General features: G+C 35.8%; 4 protein-coding genes across 4 annotated transcripts; 1 reads left to right on the top strand and 3 right to left on the bottom strand.

Annotated features, from left to right (window-relative positions):
• Nucleotides 1-2,037: 2,037 nt before the first annotated feature.
• Nucleotides 2,038-5,665, bottom strand: LOC105828739 (mitochondrial-processing peptidase subunit beta). Its single transcript, XM_012667222.3, has 7 exons — nucleotides 5,509-5,665; nucleotides 4,143-4,361; nucleotides 3,535-3,920; nucleotides 3,261-3,454; nucleotides 3,009-3,178; nucleotides 2,672-2,926; nucleotides 2,038-2,431 (listed from the first exon to the last, which is right to left on the bottom strand). The coding sequence occupies exons 1-7, from the start codon at nucleotides 5,575-5,577 to the stop codon at nucleotides 2,291-2,293; spliced, it is 1,434 nt and encodes a 477-aa protein (XP_012522676.2). The 5' UTR covers nucleotides 5,578-5,665; the 3' UTR covers nucleotides 2,038-2,290.
• A 655-nt stretch (nucleotides 5,666-6,320) lies between these two features.
• On the top strand, nucleotides 6,321-13,923 carry LOC105828740 (RNA-binding protein 5). The gene is made up of 8 exons (XM_012667223.3): nucleotides 6,321-6,534; nucleotides 7,695-8,294; nucleotides 8,393-8,462; nucleotides 9,661-9,734; nucleotides 10,560-10,673; nucleotides 10,759-11,509; nucleotides 11,596-11,759; nucleotides 11,844-13,923. The coding sequence occupies exons 2-8, from the start codon at nucleotides 7,719-7,721 to the stop codon at nucleotides 12,843-12,845; spliced, it is 2,751 nt and encodes a 916-aa protein (XP_012522677.3). The 5' UTR covers nucleotides 6,321-6,534; nucleotides 7,695-7,718; the 3' UTR covers nucleotides 12,846-13,923.
• On the bottom strand, nucleotides 13,749-17,365 carry LOC105828743 (beta-1,4-N-acetylgalactosaminyltransferase bre-4). Its single transcript, XM_012667228.3, is given in 3 exon segments — nucleotides 13,749-15,926; nucleotides 16,005-16,715; nucleotides 16,717-17,365. Coding segments are annotated over 3 exon segments (987 nt in total). The 5' UTR covers nucleotides 16,798-17,365; the 3' UTR covers nucleotides 13,749-15,731.
• Nucleotides 17,366-18,469: 1,104 nt separating this feature from the next.
• On the bottom strand, nucleotides 18,470-21,569 carry LOC105828733 (5-aminolevulinate synthase, erythroid-specific, mitochondrial). The gene is made up of 3 exons (XM_036284377.1): nucleotides 21,342-21,569; nucleotides 19,395-20,701; nucleotides 18,470-19,295 (listed from the first exon to the last, which is right to left on the bottom strand). The coding sequence occupies exons 2-3, from the start codon at nucleotides 20,685-20,687 to the stop codon at nucleotides 19,044-19,046; spliced, it is 1,545 nt and encodes a 514-aa protein (XP_036140270.1). The 5' UTR covers nucleotides 20,688-20,701; nucleotides 21,342-21,569; the 3' UTR covers nucleotides 18,470-19,043.

Raw genomic sequence — 21,569 nt, 5'->3', positions numbered from 1 at the left:
TTATTTTCGTCTTGTTATTAATTTTGGTATTTTGCAATCATATATTTGTTTTGATATTAACAGAAAGGAACCTGAGAGCGATCATTGCATCGTTTTAGGTGTTTTCATCCATCAGTGCCTCTACGTGCACAAAATGTACACATTAAACTACGTAATCAAATATCTAGGTAATGTGCATGACTTTTTGAATCTCTTCTATGCTATGTCCACGTTTATTTGGTTTTGTTTCATGCTATACCCGTAAATTTTACAATTATATGCATTTATATTTTAAATCTGTTTTATGCAAATGTGCATAATTGTGTTCTATAAATGTACAATACCACATATACATGATATAAATTCAAATAATTGATTTGATAAAAATTCACTCACCGATTGCTGTCGCTGCTCCTGCTGCTGATGCTGCTGCTGCTACTGCTACATTCCTTTTCCGGTTTTGATTCTGAAAATGTGATAAATATTATTCCTAAACTCAAACACAAAAGCAGGTAAAGAAATGTATCACTTGAAAAAATAATATATTTAATACCGAGTTGCTCCATGGATGCCACTTTCTGCTGACATCATCCTGCTATTCTCGAATCGCACATTAATAACGATCGTCCGATATTTTATTCGGCACTCCCGATATTACGAATAATATATCACACACGAGTAAAATGTAAACCGCGCGCGAGACTTTCACTTGGCGCGACCGTTACATTTGAAAAAATATGTGAAAAGGACGGCTTGTCTGATTGGCAGCGAAAATTAACATGGCGCGAAAGTGGCGAGACGTCACGTACCTTCATGGAAACGCAGGCCAAGGAAAACGGTGAGAAAACTGTTTAAATGAAAATTGCCGAGATACAATGAACGGAGACAAATTCGTTGGAGAATTTCGTATGCTCGACGACTAGTAGTACTTCATTTAATTCGCACTCGCGATATTCTACCGAACACCATTCCTGCGCACAATGAATTCTGAACGCGAGACACGCACGGAGTCGACAAAACGTCCGACCGGCGCTGAGGTAGCAGGCAGACTGCTGGCAGGCAGACTCGGCGGTACTCGGCGCTAGTCGGCGCCACTCGGCGTCGCTAGGCGGTTGACTCGCCGCGCCTGCGCCGCTGCCGCCATGTTGCTCCGTTGCTCCGCGCTGCAGTACGTACGCCACTCCAGCGCCGGTCGGACGCTCTGTCGATTCCGTGCGTGTCTCGCGTGTTCAGAATTGAATTGTCCGGTGTTGTGCAGGTACGGTGTTGTGTTAAGAGTGCCGTCGTGCTAGCAAACGATACGCGAGCCATGTGAGATCGTTCAAATCGCGACATCGTGCCTTCGGTTTCGAGTGAAGTGTTCGAGCAAAATGTTTGCTCGATATGTTCAGTAGAATATCGCGAGTGCCAATTAAGTGAAGTGCTACTAGTCGATCGTCGTGCGAGCATACGAAATTCTTGAAACGAATTTGTCTCTGTACGTTGTATCTCGGCGCGTAATTTTCATTCAAACGGTTTTCCTCGGCCTGCGTTTCCACGAAGTTACGTGATGTCACGCCACTTTCGTGTTGATTTTCGCCGCCAATCAGACGAGCCGTCCTTTTCACGTATTTTTTCAAATGTAACGGTCGCGCGAAGTAAAATTCTCGCGCGCGGTTTACGTTTTACTCGTGTGTAATATATATTATCCGTAATATTGGGAGCGCCGAATAAAGTATCGGGCGATCATTATTAATGTGCGGTTCGAGAATAGCAGGATGTCAGCAGAAAGCGGCATCCACGGACTGATTCGGTATTAAATATAGTAGCAGTAGCAGCAGCAGCATCAGCAGCAGGAGCAGCGACAGCAATCGGCGAGTGATTTTTATCAAATCAATTATTTGAATTTATATCATGTATATGTGGTATTGCACATTTATAGAACACGATTATGCACATTTGCATAAAACAGATTTAAAATATGAATGCATATAATTGTAAAATTTACGGGTGTAGCATGAAACTGAACCAAAGTGTGTGCATGTGTGCGTGCGTGCGTGTAGAGAACTTAAAAAAATATTTTTTCGACTATGTTTATTTTTACCAAACAATATACATCGATGAACATTTGCTTGGTTAATGCAAAACAAAAATAAAACTACAATCTCATATGGTAAAAGATGCAATTTTTATATTAGTATTAGAAATTTATTAGTATTAATAAATTTACGGCACGAATATTTTATCAGAAACAGACATATGTGTATCGCAGTTTTATTTTATTTCTAATTAATATGCTAAAATTTATTAAGGATTCGCAGCTTGCAGATAATTACACCCTGAGCCAATACATAGCTCCACGAATATTATTGTAGTCTGGTAGATTTTCAACAGGACCAACTGCTGCAATTACTGGACAGTGATCGAAAATATATTTCATACCAACATCTTGAATGGTTTTAGCAGTTACACTCTGAAAAAGAAATTATATATAATTTTACACGTTAAGATACACATTTTCTTTAAAAAATATAAAATAAAATTTTGTTATAACAAATCTTGTCATAGATTTACTCTTTTTATATTGGATTTTGTACTTTGATAGATCTTATATATGCATATAGATAAAAATAAAAAAATCCTCATAATATAGACTTTCTTATATGACAATATTTTCATCCATTTAATAAAAATTCTAATAGAAACTACGTACATCTATCCTCATCTCAAGCTCGTGAAGTGGAATACGACGATTGTAACATAACATTTGACGACCAATATCTTCACAAACAGCAGTAGTACCATCCAACTGTAAGAACATGTTTGTTTTAAGAATGTTCTTTGCACGTGCTACATCTTTCTCAGTAACCGACGTGCACAGTTTCATCCATTCATGTTGAATATGTGAAGTCATGTCGTCACATTGCATAGGATCACAAACGAAATATATACCCCAAAGTCCTGTGTCCTGTAAGTTTAAAAAATAAATTTATTCACTGATTCGACATATACATTCAAAACATATATTGTTACATCAATGTCTTATATACCTTGTAACATGTATTAAAACTCTGGTAACTGTGGCACAAGCCTTGTTCTGCACAAGCTTTAGCTAAACTGCTTGCATTATTTACGCCTCCTCCTTGACTACGATCCCACGCTCCTATAAGCGTATTGGCGACCATAAGAGGAATGTTGTCCGCCTCAGCCCATCCAGCACCTATAGTCAATATATTCATTAATCATTCCATAATCAATTGTTACAATTATAATTTACTTAAAATAAATATTAATTTCTATACCTTCCACAGCAATCGCAATATGAGCGAGAGGAATCGTATCATCACGTACTCTTATTTCAGAACCGGTATAGCGACAAGATTTAATGTAGTCCGGAATATTATCATACTCTGGTCCTGCCATTTTGCCAAAATGTTTCTCGGCAAGATTGATTAATTGATTATGATCCACACCGCCAGCACCAGCTAATACAAATCTAAAGAAATCGATATTTGAATTTTTTTCAATCACCAATAGTACATTTTAACTATATAAACCAATAATCAAGAATCTTACCTAGGTGGCCCATAATGAGTTTTTACATACTTAACAAGATCGTCACGAGAAATACTTTTGATATTTTCAGTAGGCCCCAATATCGTTCGTCCTAAGGATGTACCTTGATATGCAGCGGCATGCAAATGATCAAATACAACTTCTTGTAAATTTGTTTCAACCTCCTGCATTTCACGCAAGATAACACCACGCTCCCTTTCAATTTCACTTTCACCTAGCTTAGAATTTTGTATAATATCACTGAGAATCTCAATAGCTTTTGGTACATCCTGTGACAAGCATTTCGCATAAAACACTGTTTGCTCTCGACTTGTATAAGCGTTTAAATGTGCCCCCATATTCTCTATTTCCAATTCCAAATCAGTTTGAGATCGTTTAGCAGTTCCCTGTAAACAAAAGATTCTAATATCAGTAAAAAAATAATACATCAAATAATTTATTAAAAAAGCTAAACATAAAAATTATTTGTTATGTATTACAATTTTATCACTCAAAATTTAATTCTGGTTTGATCAGATATATCACAAACAAATCATTACACATAACTTTAAAAACTATATGAAAAATCACAAAAAATCATTTTTTATTGGTGTTGCTGTTTGGTTTACCTTAAAAGCCATGTGCTCCATGAAATGAGCAACACCATTGTTTTCATCCGTCTCATATCGACTGCCAGAATCTATCCAAAGACCAACAGTGGCTGTTGCAGCTCCACTATCTTCGCTGGCAACTCGCATTCCACTGTCCAAAGTTGTAACTCGTGTAGCTGGTTGATTGATAAGTGCTTCTCTCAAGGAAGCAGCAGTTGACCGCCATTGTTTTGATGTCTATAAAAGTTTTAAAAAATCCAACATAACATATACAGCCCATTAAAAATATTCAGTTTACTATAACAAAATTACATAGCTTTTATTAAATAATAAATTTAAATGTTTTAAATTTAAATACATTATATTTTTATTAAATCTAAATACATTTATTCTTACATTAAGGATATATATTACATTTCAGAACCGGAAAAAATATTACAAAAAATTAAAATTTTTAGATTGTTCCATTATTCTATTACATTTAAACATCTCTATAAAATTTGATAAACATAATATTTTTATTAGTTTAAGTTACCTAATGTTTACTCTTAATGTAAAATTATTTTAATATTTATTTGCAAATGTGATAAGAAAATAACATTATGAATGAAATAAATTGTTTGCATATATTAATAAAACTGTAATATTCTTATTATATAAAAATTCATTTAAATTTATCCCTTTAAATTATTTATCTAAATGTACAACAAAAAATAATTTTCATATAAACCATTATTAAACATTTTTTTGCAGCAGATTTCAAAGTTAAAATTTGGATATTCACAATCACAATGTTATGTCATTGACTTAACAAAATTAATAAATCTAAGAAATTTATAGTTTATTTTTATAACTTTTAGTTAATATTATAGATCTAAAATATCTCATTTACAATTTATTAAACATTTTACACAGTAATATAAGATATATGAATCCTAAATTTAAATAAATTTTTTTACATCAAGATTTCTAACAAGATATATTATATTAAGATTTACATTAAGACTAATGACAAGGTAACTTATCAAGTACTATTAAATATTCTTCCTAAAAAACTTATTAAACCATACTTGTCACAAGAAATGATTGTCAACATGCGAGACCAATACTTGACAAAGCAAGGTTAGATATGTACCTGAATGTGTGCATGTCAAACTTGTCCCTTTATTAAATCTCGTAATAAAATAACATAAACTACTCATTCAGATAGTCGCATAGTTTTTGTATATTACATGCCCTAAAATTTTTTTTTTCTTATTACGTAAGGAGACTCAAGGGGACACATCTCAAGACTAATTTTAACGTAATTACAAACAGATCGAGTGTGAGGCTAAAATTATTATTACAATACAATGACTGCATATTGAAAAGTAATCGGTTTTACCTTTACAAGACTAGTTTTATTAGAATATGTGCGCAGCGCGTTGCTAATCTTTAACAGCCGAGTAGCCATTTTTCCTATTTATCGAGCTGACGGAACAGTCACGGGCGACAGACGACGGGCCGTCACGACACGATGGAAGAGAAAACGTAGCAAAGGATCGCCGATCGATGTGCCGCGGTATGCTATTAGATGGCGTTATATTACACTTTGAAGGTGTACACAAGTATATCGTTCGTTTTGTTTGTTCTGAATCTACTCGGAACAAACCCAAGCAGACCAACGCACTCTAATAGGTTGGCGTTATCGAAATTAACCTATTAGAATGCGTTGGTATGCTTGGGTTTGCTCCGAATAGACCCAGAACAGACAAAATGAACAAGTGGTCTGTTCTTTCTAGCTGCACTGTTGCACTGATGCAATAAGTTAGAATGAGAAAAAATATACTTGTCTTACTTTAACTTATTGCACCAGTGTAATAGTGCAGCTAAAAAGAACAGGCCAAAGAAGGCTACAGATGTTTTGAATAACGCAAAATTACCCTTAGAACATATATACATGTATGTATATATGATCTAAGGAATTAGCCCAGAAGGAATTAACCAGTCGAAAACGCCATTTGTTTTAAGTAATTTTGTCGATATGCACGACAACCAATCCCTGCTCGTTCTTCCCGAGATGGTAGAAACGTAGGCGAAAGATGATTGGCTATTGCGAAGGAACCAATAAACGTCCGGAGAAATTACTTATTGCTAGAACGGGTTTTTAGATACTCGTTCGTGACTCTACAATTTTCATGATCGAAGCTCGAGGTTTGTTACACGTAATGACGGCTCGTCTTCGCGGAATCGCCATATTTTGTGGATCGAACGGAGTGCTTAGGAGGGCTCGGCAACGCCATTGTGTGCGCATTACGTTAATTTTCCGTTTATCGTGAAGCAGCGAGCAGCGAGTGTCGAAGCGTTGGTACTATTCGACTCCGAATTCGGTTTATCGCGTGCAGACGAGGGATCGTTGCAGCGGATACAAGTGAGTAAGGTTTATTCATCAACGTTACGGGACGTTCGCACACTCATGATTGGGATTCCGCGTCGTGGCTTCATCGGGACGTCCAATTCGAGTCCGCGGTTTTTGTTCGAAACGCTACAATCACGTCGCATTTTGGACGCTCGATTAATAACGCACTTTGTCAGCCCGTCGCTGCACGTTCTAGAATATTCGCCTTGAGTTACCGTCACAGTGCAAGCAAAAAACTGCATTGAATCGATTTCTACTCTTTTTTTTTTCTTTTATCTTTAAGTAGTCAAAATTTTAAAACAAATTTTAAAAAATATAAAGATATGTATTTAATATAAATATACAAATGATTTAAACTGCGAAATTCCCTTAATATACTTTATTGTATTGCTTGAAATATGTATTTTATTATTTAAGATACTTGCAATTTTGTTTTTACATTTAGATTTAGGACAGAATTCATAGATTGATCTTAAGTTCAAGAATCATCTTCACTCTAGCCACAAGCAGACTTAAGACTTTACTTGATCAATGAAAAAACAGTATTGACATCTTAAGATAGATTTTGAATAAGATCGGTCTATGAATTTCATTCTTAGTGTACAGCTTTAATGTGCACAAGTGCAATCCAATCGAATTTGGTGTTAATAATGTATTGAATGTGGTTAAGATTAGAAATTGGAACAATATTGCATAGTTCTTTATTTGAATTTATGTATATGACAATACAGTAACATTTTCATTGTTTTTATCACTGCTATTTTATTTTCCCATTTTCAAATATTGCTTGTAAAATTTGTATATTTTCTAAATTGTTCGAAAAATATATGATTAAAGTTTAATTTTTATATGAATATAGATACTAAATATAATTCATATATTAATAATACAAAAAAATTATACATACATACATACTATAAATATACAATTTACATTATTTTTTATAGTTACGTTTAACCATACTGCAATATATATTTATACATACACAAAAAATAGTATTCTTGTCTTGAGTGTTAACTAGATATAAAATTATTAGTTATTATATTTTATATCATTTTCTGAAATATATTCTGTATGGTTTGCACATGCACATAGAACTAGAACTTTTTCAATTTTAATTTTTTAAAAGCTAGAAAGAAATCATGATTGCTTTGTTATGTTTCTTTTTTCAGAGGTTGAATAAATGTACAAGCAACATGTATAGCAATAACATTGACCCATGGGAGCCTGGCTATGGACCAGAAAGAAGAAGTCACAATTCCGACTATGACTATCGCAGTGATTACGGAAACAACAGATCACCGGAGTATTCCGAACATCGCGATGTTGATCATCGGGATAGGGATCATCGTAGTCCGGATTACAGAAATCACCGTGGAAGAGATCGAGACCGCGAAAGAGATCGCTCGAGGGATAGGAGGGATCGTAGCAGGGACGATCGTGACCGTAACTATAGGGATCGCGAGGATCGTTATGGGAGACAGAGAGATAGAGACTCTGTAGAGAGGGATAGGGATCGGGATAGAGACCGAGACAGAGATCGGGACCGTTCCAGACGCGATAGGGATCGGGACAGGGATAGGGATCGGAGGGGAAAACGGGAGGATCGGGATCGCGATCGCGACGACGATCATAGTCGAGAGAGTTTGGACTTTGAGCACGACCATGGCCGCGCCTATGGTTCGTCCATGGAAGGAATCCACTACAAATCGCAATCGCCCAACAACACCATAATGATACGTGGGCTCGCTCAGCATATTACTGAAAATGACGTAGGTTGTCAACTTTGTGGCCTGACATAATAGCGGCCACTCGTGAGCGTTATCGAGCACATGGCATCACTGTTATTATCATGATGTGTGTATCACAGGTGCGGCAAGACATCCTCAACTGTGGTCTCATGCCTAAGGACATCAGGCTGATTCGCAAAAAAGATACAGGTAACTATTGCGCTATGTTAAAAACCTTGCGACATCCTTGCGATATAATTATGCATATCATACCTAAATTGTTACTTGTAACGTTTGCTGCATATCGTTAGGCTTATGCAACCTTTAGCGATTATGAAATTGCGGAAACGGAAAAACGGAAAAAAATCGTATCGTACATGAGGGTCTTTAAGAATTTTTTACAAATTGCTATTTATTTAGAGAGTCAGGAATTTTTATCGTATCTCTTGATACCAATTGTACATATATATTTTCTAAAATATTGGTTTGACTATTAATTATTAATTGATTATATATTCTTGTTAAAGGTAAGTATTGCGAAATGGGAGAACTTTTAAAGAGACTTAGGCTACTTGATCATGAAACGGTTCTCTAAAAGTTTTATTAAAATTTTTTAATTATCTACATAAAAAATTAATTACAGAAAATATATTTTTATAGAAGAATAATATAATTTATAATATATTTATAGGGACATATAACATTCAGTTAGGATATTCTTGTTACGTATGAAGACATTATTTTAATAACAATATATTTATTTTTTGTTCCTCTTGTAATATGAAGTTTTAAACAAACTTGAAAAATAAATGTTGGAAGATATATTGAAAACTTCTGCTAATTAATTTTTTAAAGGATATTTAGGCTTACATTTTCCTAAACCGCTTTACTTTTTAAGCTTCATATTTCAAATAAAAATAAAATAAAATATTATAAATTATTAAAATAATGTCTTATTAATCTATAAAAGTGAATTGCTACACTGCAAATCATAAAAAATATATATAAATGCGGTACACGATTAATATACGTTCGAGATCGTTTTTTGTTGCCGGCATCTTAATTATTTGCAAAAGTCTTCGTCCGTTTGCGTGATAGAAAGGTAAAAAAGATGGCTAAGAAATTTTTTGACGTGACTAGGCTCGGCGTTCGAGAAAAAAATCCGTAAATTTTAAATTACATAATATCCTGTTTACGTGTATCGGTAAACTGCGGTCTCTCGCACGGAATTCGTTCTACTGAAATTTAGGTAAATGGAAAATGAAAGCAAGCGACGAAGCGAAGAGACACTTCGTTTGAATCTCAGTCTGTCAATGGTCGGTGCTGTGATTGCCTGCCCTCTCAGAGTAGAGAAACCCAGGCAAAAACGTGGATTAACTCTGGATATGTGTGTATTTGCTCTGTATAGGTGCTTCGCGAGGTTTCGCATTCGTCGAGTTTAACGCGACTCAGGAGGCCGCACGATGGATGGAGATGAAACAGGTAGAAAGAAGTTCGGTCCACACAGATACCCAACCGATGCGTTGTTGCACGCGTGCCACCGACTGCCCCGTGGCGGCAAGGCACGGTAACGCAGCCCTCTGGCCCTCCCCGTGGTCACGGCTGTGCACCTATAAAAAACTATTTCAATCTACCGTATCTAATTATTTATCTAGGAAAACCCCACATATTTTACAGACTTTTTCTTAACTCGCAATATTCGCGCAATACTATTCGAATTAGTTTGCGATTAATGACCGAGATTCTGCCGCGTCATATGCTTTTATCTATCATAAAAGTTCGGATTAACAATGAAGCTCGGAAGAGGGTCATTCCAGTCGTTTTATATATTATTTTGATTATGATTTTTTTGCACAATTATTCCGAGCTACGATTTTTGCTATCCGTATAATTAGCTGTTCTCCTTGTATTACTTATGTCGTTGCTTTTTTTTTTTTTCGCTTAATTTTTAATGCAATCACTTGCGACGTTTAAAATCTTTATATGGAGATTATGCACGAAAAACTTTTTTTGTTTACGTAAAAATTCACACGTGCGCAAGCAATTCTCGCGATACTTGCCTTGCACTTTTTCTAACGAAAATTTAAATTACGTTTATCTACATAAAGTCGCGCATGAACAAGTCTGTCTGCAATTCGGTATGGAATGGCCCATGTTAATAAGCCCATGAGGCTTTGTTCGCTGTTTGTTCGAGACAGAAAGCTATGAAGTAGAAAAACTATAATTTCGTCAGCCAAGAAGAAAGTTTACGGGAAAGAGGCCTTGGGAAGACGTTGGACGGGATAACACTGAAATTCTCTGTTTCAGGGAGTGCTGATGCTGCAGGATCAATATCGCGCACTGATGCAATACAGTATACCGAAAGAGTGCTATGTGGATAAGCCACCGGCGAAGAACACACAGGATTGGCACTGTGTCAAGGTCTGTATGACGAGTCTTCTCTTTCACGCGGAATATTAGGTTTACATGAATAATTCATCATATACTACATTCATTCTATTTGCAGTGTGGAGCACATAATTTCAAACGGCGTGAGACTTGCTTTAAATGTTCCGCCTCGCGAGCGGAAAGCGAGGAAGGCGGGGAAGGCAGTGACGAGATTAGCCCGCATCCTACAAACACCGTGCTTTTACGGGGATTAGACGTATTAACGACCGAAGACTCGGTTCTGCAAGCGATGAAGAATTTGTCGTCGATGCCGATACGTAGTATTCGTATTGGTCGCGATTCTCTTACAAATACATCTAGGGGTGTGTGTTATCTAGAAATGGGTAACGTCGTAGACGCCATGTACTTGCATACCGCGCTCACAAAACAAGGATTGGTAGTCGACGGTAGAAAAGTGGAGATAACATACTGTAAACTTCATCAAATTAACAATACAAATGCATGGAAGTCAAACGACACTCAGCCACAGAGGTATACTTTGGACGACGTCGCTCAATTGGCTGAATACAGTGCCAACTTGTATGCCAAAACGCCTGCACAGAAGGCCCATTATCTTCAATATTACACGCAATACTATCAGAATCAGATAATGCAAGGCTCGGCGATTACACTGCCGTCTCTGAATCAGACAGATCGAGTAAACGCGGCCGCGGCAGTAGCGCAATCCGCTATACAACAATTGCAAGCATCCAGAAAACTAGGAAATGAAACCGATGATGTGAAGGGACGACCAACGCCTATAGCACCGTCGAGTACAGCGTTAGCGAGTGGAAGAGTTCCTGCACACTCCAGTGATGGGAAAATATATTGTGAGTTTTCATGTATACAATATACTTGTAAATTAATTTTTTAGATAATCTGAATCTTTAAAGTTATTCTATATTTATTATTTTAGCTGTACCAGACGTTAGCACTTATCATTATGACGAATCATCTGGCTACTATTACGATCCTAGCACGGGATTATATTATGATCCGAATTCGCAATATTATTATAACAGTCATACGCAACAGTTTCTTTATTGGGACGCTGAATCATTTTCTTATCAACCAGCTAAGGTAATTAAAATTAAATCTTACATGAAAGCATATAAATCTATTTAAAGATATTATTAGAAAATACATTTTTATATTTCTTTACAGACTACTACAAGTACGACACAGGGATCTACAAGTACGATAACGGCGACAGCAAGCAGTACAGATTCCGCGAACACAACCAGCAATCAAGCTACAACTTCGTCGACCGCTAATGCGGCTCAAGAGGCGTCAAAAGAGGATGAAAATAAGAAAAAAGACAGCAAACAAGACAAAGTAAAAGTAGCAAAGAAAATAGCAAAAGATATGGAACGTTGGGCAAAGACTTTAAATCAAAAGAAGGAAAATGCTAAGAGTAATTGGAGCTCCGAGTTTGCCGGTATGGACGGTAATCAGGGTGTCGGAAGTGGCGCAGCGGATGCGGGATATGCTATTCTAGAAAAGAAAACTATTGCGAACCCTTACCATGAGGACGAGGATCAAAGTGGTAATGGATTGGTAGCTGCTTATGGAGGCGGTAGCGATACTGAGGAAGAGATAGAAGACGTGCAACAGGAAGAGAAACAACACACGGATTGGAGTAAGCTGGCATGTTTACTCTGCAAACGACAGTTCCCAAGCAAAGAAGCGTTACTTCGTCATCAACAGTTGTCTGATCTCCATAAACAAAACCTAGAAAATTGGTATCAAGTGCGCGGTCTAGATCCCAATGATCCTCAGCAAAGAAATAATAAATACAGGGATCGTGCCAAGGAAAGGAGGGCTAAATATGGTGAACCTGAACCACCGCAGCCCAACAAGTTGAAAGAGAAATATTTAAAGACTAGGGTGGAAGAGATGTCGGTATCTTACGAGGAGCCTACGCGAGCCGGTATTGGATCTGATAACGTCGGCAATAAATTACTGCAAAAAATGGGCTGGAGCGAAGGAATGGGTTTAGGAAAATCTAATCAGGGCAGAACGAGTATTATCGAAACCGAGAGGCGCGTCCCTACAGCTGGTTTAGGAGCAAAGACTTCATCATACAGCGCATTACCAGGCGACACCTATAAGGACTGCGTGAAAAAGATGATGTACGCGCGATACCAAGAACTGTCCGACACATAATACGTAGAATATGATTATAAGATAGATTTTATATATACATACAAGTTCTTGTACTCCATTTTCCATAAACACATAATTACACGCTCGTATTGTTATCATTCGAATAATAGCAATTTACTGGTAACTGCACAGTGATAGCCAATTTTTTGGGGACTGTTGCATACGCCATGCAATACGCATTTTATACATTTTTGTGCAAGTCCCGTTCTCGTATGCTTCAATGATATTCCACGTATACAAATTTCTTTATTTTCTGTAATATATACACGAAAATACAATGTACTGTCAAAATACACGTACACATACAATTTTATTTGTATAACAATGTTACTTGCAAACTGAAGACAAATCTGGAATTTTCTTTTTCAAGAATACATTTTTCGCACGGAATCACTTTCGAGATAAGTATGATTATTTTATCATTGTACAATGCAATAATATTTGCCCACGAATAAATTATACATAATTAAATAGTGGCAAATGAATATGTCAAAAATTTTCTTTAACTTGTATATGTATTCGACAGGTTAATTTATTTGAAACATGAAATGTTTGATGACTTAATAAATTACATAAAGAGTTGTACTAAAAATAAATGTCACTACGAGCATTATTATCTTATATAGAAATTTGGTAGTATTTTCTTAATACTATCTGCGAATTACTACATCTTCAAGAAAATATCATTACTTTATATTTTATATTGGTTTCATATTTTCATTAAATGAAAATTTTTTTTTTATAATTCAACATTTTATTTTTATACACATTGGCGCATTTTATATTTATTATATCACATTATATCATCGAAATCTAGTAAGTTACGGTTATAAAACTAATCAAACGGCATAAAGATATTCAGGTTTAATCTTACAAAAAAAATATATATATACATACACATTATTTTTTTTATTAGGACTTTTACCATATTAGTAATGCATATTTATTGCTGTATACATTTCTCTAACATCATTGTTATAATTTACTGTTATTTTTCTAAAGTCATCGTGCGATGTTCATGTATTAAACAATAGATTAAGAAAAATTAATAAATGTGCATGCAGCGCTATTACTTGCATATTGAGAACGTGAATTTTTTATAATAGATTAAACTTCACAAAACTTATTGTTTTATTTGACTATCCTAACGAGAAAATATCCTAAAATTCTTGTTTTTCTAAGAATGATTTATCATTCCAAAAATGACTTGTCAAATAATACAATATTGGCAATAAAAAATACAAAATATTTTTCGACAAAAAAATTTTTAATATTTAAAAAAAAAAAATCATTAAAAAATATAAATTACATCACAATATATTGTGTAATTTTTATAATTTTTACATATAAATTTATTTTTATTAAATTTTTTTTTAATAACAATATCGGATATATACTATAGAACTGTTACATAAATTTTGATTGTAAGAATAACTTAGAAATAGGGATATACTTATAATATACAACAAATGATTTCTGAAATTCACAAATTTGGATACTGAAATGCTAAAACACATTTGTTTCTTTCATATCGTAAGCACAACAAAACGTTAGAGTACATTTTTTAAACATATTTCTGTAAGTATTATTTTAAGTATTTATTAAATACTGTATGCAAAGAGATACGCGCGCGTATGATTTTACTGTTTTTAAAATCTTAATATTTTCCATAATAATGTTCTCTTTAAGTAATAAATATGTTTTGTCGTTTTACAAGAATTCATCATTATAGCTATACTTAAATTACTAGTATTGTTCTGTTATTAACAATAAGAAACATTTTTCGTTATATTCAGAAAATACATAACCATAAAATATTAGACCCTGCGCACAATAGAGGAATATTATAGATATTGGAAGTAGGAAGATATTAGAATTTTAAAATCAATTTCTGCAATGAACATTAAACAATGCACCTTCAATATGAATAAGATGCAAGGTCTAACTGTGTCGTATAACATATAACATAATTTATTATTTATCCGCAGTGTTCAATGAGAAAAATGATTCTAAAATTCTAATTCCTAATTCTAATATCTAACAATATCCTCCATTGTACACAGGAATTTACATTTATACTTTGTTTACTCACGATTTATAAGAAACCAGATATGTGTAATAAATTGGTATTAAGCATTAGACTGAGCAATATTGAAGGATCTTTCTGATTCATTCATATTTAAATATTTATGCAATACTACATCAAAACTTTTATAACAGAAAATATTATCTAAAGTAATACTAAAGTATCCTAAGTCAATACAAAGAACACACTGTGCTATATTATATTACGACATAAAAGGACCAGAATTTCTTTGAATATGAGGTAAATCATTGATTAAAAATTACAACAATAGTTTATATCTAAAGTAAATTTGTACCATTAAATAACTGCAATTTTTTACATGGCAAATATCACAAAAATATTAAAATTAAATAATATAATATAGACAATATAATTTGGTATTATGTATATAAATGACATTGCTCTTTCTCGATTTAAGTTAAAAATAAGATATATATATGTGATGATTACAGTCTTTAACTCTTATCAATACTGTAACTATACATTTATTACATATGTATCTCTACCATCAAAAAAAAAAACTTTAGGTTTACATACTAGGAAATCTATTTATTGTAAGCTTTGTTCAAATTCTTAACACATGGAAATGGAATATTTCAGTCGTTAAAAAGATATCCTTACAAGATTTAACTTATGCTCTATCACAGCATGCCAAAACAATTATACTTATTCGTTGAATTTATATTTTGTGAAAGATAAAAATTATCAATACTAGAAAATATATAATGTGCTATAATAACTTACATGATCTGCATTAATTAAAAAAAATATGTGCTAATATTAGATAAAAAACTTGTAAATTACACATCAGCTAAAATCCAAGAATATAATGGTCGCAGTTGATGATTTAATACTCTGTATTCCAGATTGCTAAGTCCATCGGTGTCGTATCTTCGAGCACCGCTTTCCAAATTTGCAAATCTCATAGTACTGGGAGGTTCCTTCTTATGTGTCAGCATATAATACTGTGCTATGTCAGGCCCAAAGCGTGTGATCTGTAGAACAAAGTCAATTTAAATAACTTAAATAACTTAAATAAATAAGTATCATGTTGGTACTAATTTATGCCAAACCTGAAAACCTCTAGACTGCAAACGACTGTAGAAGTCATCATCCTCTCCACCCCAACCATAGAAAACATTGGAAAATCCATTTACTCTTTCGAATTGTTTCCTCGTCAATGCTATTGCACCCCCAAACAGGCCAGTATAGGGCAGATTATATCGAAAGGTATTTACACTAGAGCTCATATGCCTAGGCATCTTGGTGCACGCGTAAATATTGTCAGGATTCTGTGGTATCAGGTCTATGTCTTGAAAAATAAAACAGTGGAAATCGTTGATCTTGGTGGCCTCGGCGTAACCGACGTTGAAAAGCTTGGCGCGATTAAACTCGCGCATCGGGCTCTGCTCGATAACGAATATTCGGTAGTCCAGGTTTTGCGCCTGTAGGAACGGGTGTATGTAATTCATGAATACGGCAAGCTGACTCTGTCGATTGCGATAGGGCAAAATGATGGCTACGTTGAAGAGAGGGTGGCAATTGAGGGGCTTCCACTGGCCGCCCGGTAGGATACCAAGTCGACGTGCCATCGCCACTGGGTCCTCCCTGGAGTGCTCCTCCGGGTAGAGCAGCTGGGAGGAGCTCCGTCTACCACTAACAGAAATCACGCAGGAATTATCTTTCGGTGGGTATGCTCTCTCCATTTCGTCATAGATGTTCTCTGTCTTAATGAAGGTGTAATGAGAGGCGAATCGCGCCGGATGGAGACAGTAGCACAGCAAGGAGCGTGATCGTCACGGTGTAGGACAAACCGCGCGCGTGATTTAGAAAGAGTATCTTCAAGACTCCAATGAGGTTCTTCATCCTGCTAACCTATGCGATCGACCGCCAATAAACATACCAGATAAAAGCGTTTCGCGGATGAATCGTGTTAGATCTGCGCCACGTGTTCCCGAATTATCGTATGAGCATTTTCACGCGCGTGCCGACGACGTTGTTAGAGGAGCAAACTTTGTTGCATCTTTTCCGGCGAATCTTGCACCTGCGGCAGACCGCAGAGCCGCAGAGGTTGACACTGTTGACAGTTGCAGACGACAGACGTAATCAGCGCGGATCCGGATGAGACGCGCGCGTGCGCGAGTAATCGTGCAATACGTAGGTAATTTAAAATTTTAATTATATTTTAAATAGCGAATTCGATTGGTCTGCGTTAGCGTACACATTAAAGGGGCACATTTAAGTCACTGTGAACTAATCTAACCTAAAAAATTTACATTATACCTTTACGTTGTTTTGGATACAACGGCTTTTAATACCTGTGCACCCCTGCATGCGCGCTAATAGTGCGTCCAATCGAATTTACTATGAGATTCCCAGAGACAGTACACTAAATAATTATAAATATTATTACTATTTTTTAACGTATAAATATTTTCTACATATTTTATATACACGGAGAAAAATTAAAATCTTTAATATTCTATAGAGTAAATATAATAAATAAAAAAGTAAAAATTAATGAAAATAATAAGTAAAAAAAAAAAATAAAAATAAATATTCATAACATTTTATACATATTTCATAAATATATATCTTTATGATATATATTTATGATGAATCTTTATAATCTGTTAAATCTATCCACATAATGATTAAAATATAGCCCAGAGATATCTTGAAAATATCTATATGAATATCTAGCTGTTGCATAATACTGTCAAGATATCTTAAAAAATCTGAAATATCTCCAAGATACTAATAGATCAAGGAGTGGTCTCCTGACAAAGCTATACCATTGATTGTGCCTCTCCAAGATACTAAAAAGTTATGATAATTTTATCTTGAATGTTATGTTTGTTTTTTATGTTTAATTTTTATTTAAGATAGTCTGAAGTTTATCTTATTATCTTATTAGTTACATATCTCAAAATATATCTAAATAAACATGAACCAAACTTGAATAAAATAAGAAGTTTAACTGTAATATCAACCTAATATTACATGCAAATATTTCAAATCAGACAATATGTGACATCAAATAATAATGTCCTGCAGAATTCTATATAATATCTGACAATATCTTAAAATTGATTTAAAATTGTAAAAGCACCAAGTTATTGGATTATATCTCAGATATATTTTGCTGTATGGACAAAATCACAAAAATACTTATAAAATATTCAAATAATTATCATAAACATCTTGTAAATTTTTTATAAATATTATGCTGTCTGTATTATGCAACAGATATTCATATAGATATTTTCAAGTTTTTTTTTATAATATATGATTGCGATAAGTATGTGAGAATTTATAATTATATTATACAAATTAATTCTATAGTCAGGTCTTTTCCAAGTTGTTTTTTTACTATAATTACAATAAAAAAAATTTTCCAATATAGTGTTACAATTTTTAACAATAATAATAACTGTAGCTATTTCTTTGAATATATACACGTTTGGAATAGCCCTGTTTTAAATAATAATTATCTTCATCATGTAATTTTGAAGTAATAATATTAGAGAATAAGATCTATAGGTTTCATACTTTCCAACTTTATTTAAACCTCTGTTAATTGTTAACACTGATATAATTAGTAACTTTAATGTAGCAGAATTTATAGATTATATTATATTCATAATTCAAAATATTATTGGAATACAATGGATAAATAGGCTAAATAAATAAATGTAATACCTATACACTCTGATAGGTCTTGTTTTGTACGATAATCTCTATACAGCACACTTTATCTGATGGATTTCCTCGAGTACGGCCTTAGGACATTCAAAGATGTGCTCTCTGCATAAAATGTCTTATTAAAAAATAGTGTTTCGCATTCACGAGATTTATCGTGAATTCTGCTTTGCAAAAATCTCGGATTGGATCGTGGCCAATACTTTGAATGCGAAGAATTCAAAAAGTATTCAGATGATCAATTAAATATCTTTTGAATATCTTCTGAATTCTTCTGAATTTTGCTTTTTGACAAAATGTCAATATTTTTTTTTCAATCGACGTTTTACGCAGGGCTAAGATCGTCTCCTGTTTGTCTTTAGAAGGTCTGTGCTGTACGAGCTATTTGTATATCATTATATATACATTCGTCAATGAACCAGGATAGCACGTGGTATGTCGTCTGGTTTGGCAGCTAACTTAGATATATTTAATTGATGAAAAACGTCGAGCATGTCCCGCGTGAAGTTATCCATCATGAGCTGAGTGTGCTTCGGTGTTGGGGCTAATCTTAATTTCTCCTCGCCCTTCGGAACGGTAGGATAATTTATAGCCTGCACGTAGTGCCCTTTGTCCCTTAATAAATGATCCGCTATTTGGCTACACACAAATGGATCTCCTATCTAAAAAGGAAAAAAGAATACATTATTTTATTATATATTATTAATTATTGTTTAACTGTGATGACCAATTAATGAATTAAAAACCATTGCAGGTCACACCTTTATCGGAATGATGTGAGAGGATGACGGTTCTAACGGAAGACCGGCGGCAGTAAGAATAGATTTCATATAGGCCACATTTTTCTGATGGTTCGCCCTCAACGACCTACCCTCGTCCGATGCCAAAATCTCGACGGATGTCAAGGCCCCGTAGAGCACAGTGGGTGGCAGCGAGGTGGTAAAAATAAAGCCGGCCGCGTAGCTTCTTATCATATCTATCAGTTTCGCGGAGCCGACGATGTAGCCGCCGACGTTGCCAAAGGCCTTTCCCAAGGTGCCGGATATAATGTCCATCTTGTGGAGCACCCAATCCCTCTCGCCAATGCCAGCGCCGGAGAAGCCATACAGGCCAACCGCGTGGACCTCGTCGACGAACGTTATCGCGCCATACTTGTGCGCGACGTCGCACAGCTCCTCCAGCGGGCAGATGTCACCGGTCATCGAATGCACCGTTTCAAACGCGACAATCTTTGGCACGCCTTTGTCCACCTTCGATAGCAGCTCCTCCAGATGCGCCACGTCGTTATGCCGGAATATGTGCTTCGGCACACCGCTGTTCCTTATGCCCTGTATCATGGAGGCGTGATTCCCAGCATCAGAGAACACATGGCAGCCCGGTAGAATTCGCGCCAGCGTAAACAGAGTAGAATCGTTGGCGACGAAGCAAGAGGTGAAAAGCAGCCCAGCCTCCTTCTGATGCAGCAGCGCCATCCGCCTTTCCAGCCTCTCGTGGCCCATCGAGTTCCCTGAAATGTTCCTCGTGCCCCCGGCACCAGCACCAAACTTGTCCAATGCCTCCCGGACTGCGTTGGTCACGGCTGGATGACGCGACATCCCCAGGTAATCGTTGGAACACCACACAGTGATGGCTCTCTCACCCCACGAGTATTCCATAGCCACCGGGAAGTCCTCGGCCAGGCGATTCACCTTCTTGAACACCCGGTACGAGTGATCTTTCTTCTTTTTCACGATTTGCTTATGGAAAAATTCCTCGTAGGGAAATTGCACCGTCGGGTCCTCCTTCTGCTGCTGCTGTTGCTGTTCCACAGCACCCAGATTGATAACGTCCTCCTCCATCGCTGGGCTGGCCTTCTTGATGGCATCCCGCTCTCTGGACAGGAATGGACACTGATTCGGTATGGCCTCGGGAATCGGCTGGGACTCCTCCGACTCTGCCATCGTGCTGAACAGTTTTGACATTACCGGGCAGTGCTGCCGATAGTTCGTGATCAGAGATGACCCGTAGTTGCGAACGTAATTCGCGGAGAGACGAGTCAGGAAAGGACACGGCATTGTTTTCAGTAAATCTGTCAAAATATTAACTCATTTGTACTATAATACATACCATATTGCCAAGATAAAAAACAAGTTGAGTATGTCATAACGTTCTAAAAATACTTTAGCAATATATAATTAAATATATTAAATAAAAAATGCTTCAATAGTCACTATAATCTATAAAAAAATCACTATATAATCTATAATTAAGTATACTAAATGAGAAATATTTCAATAATATATAATCTACAATTAAGTATACTAAGTGAGAGAAATCAAAGTGTATGTATATCAACTCAAATAAATCTACAGGTGATACCGAGCACAAATAACACTTAAAAGGAAACCAACGATGGCATGACAGTGTGCAATCAGAAAATTATCTTATTAATCGTGAACGTCCACTCTCCTGGGAATTGCATAATTCGCGTGCGAAGAAACGAACAGGGAGAGGGGAACGATGACATTAGATAACGACTTGTCATCTTGGAGAGTTCGCGGTCCAAGAAGAGTTAGGGGAAGGAGAAAACGGAATTCCAGTCATTGACGAGCACGTGCGAGACGGGACAGGAAGGGAAAAAGAGAAAGTGACGAGAGAAACAGGTAACGCAGTACATCTGTCACCAGATTCCGCACTCCGTGACTCTCCAGGCGCAGTGGACACATTACCTCTTGCAGCGTTAATGGCAAAACGAATGCTGGCACCGCGTCGGATGTATTGCTGGATCAACTGAAAGCGGAAACGTAATTTGAGAGACGGAAAAGTTTAGTTGCCGCGTGTCAGGGCGGAACGAGGAAAATCAAAGTGGTTGCGTGAGAGAAGAAGAAGAAAAAAAATCTCCACAACTACTCGGCTCGGCAGCGAATCCACTACTGACTACTGACCACTACTGACGC

Source organism: Monomorium pharaonis, chromosome 3 (genome assembly GCF_013373865.1).
Source record: "Monomorium pharaonis isolate MP-MQ-018 chromosome 3, ASM1337386v2, whole genome shotgun sequence".
NCBI classification, from domain to species: domain Eukaryota; kingdom Metazoa; phylum Arthropoda; class Insecta; order Hymenoptera; family Formicidae; genus Monomorium; species Monomorium pharaonis.
Note: the sequence above shows the minus strand (reverse complement) of the source record. Positions and strands in the feature narration are given on the sequence as shown.

Coding starts and splice junctions, on each gene's coding strand:
- LOC105828739 (XM_012667222.3), bottom strand. CDS start 5,577: ATGGCTACTCGGCTGTTAAAGATTAGCAACGCGCTGCGCACATATTCT. Junction 3,455..3,534: donor ACTCATTATGGGCCACCTAG/GTAAGATTCTTG, acceptor CGATTTCTTTAG/ATTTGTATTAGCTGGTGCTG. Junction 2,432..2,671: donor AGCTTGAGATGAGGATAGAT/GTACGTAGTTTC, acceptor TTTCTTTTTCAG/AGTGTAACTGCTAAAACCAT.
- LOC105828740 (XM_012667223.3), top strand. CDS start 7,719: ATGTATAGCAATAACATTGACCCATGGGAGCCTGGCTATGGACCAGAA. Junction 9,735..10,559: donor GATGGATGGAGATGAAACAG/GTAGAAAGAAGT, acceptor TCTCTGTTTCAG/GGAGTGCTGATGCTGCAGGA. Junction 10,674..10,758: donor AGGATTGGCACTGTGTCAAG/GTCTGTATGACG, acceptor TTCTATTTGCAG/TGTGGAGCACATAATTTCAA.
- LOC105828733 (XM_036284377.1), bottom strand. CDS start 20,687: ATGCCGTGTCCTTTCCTGACTCGTCTCTCCGCGAATTACGTTCGCAAC. Junction 19,296..19,394: donor CTCACATCATTCCGATAAAG/GTGTGACCTGCA, acceptor TTTCCTTTTTAG/ATAGGAGATCCATTTGTGTG.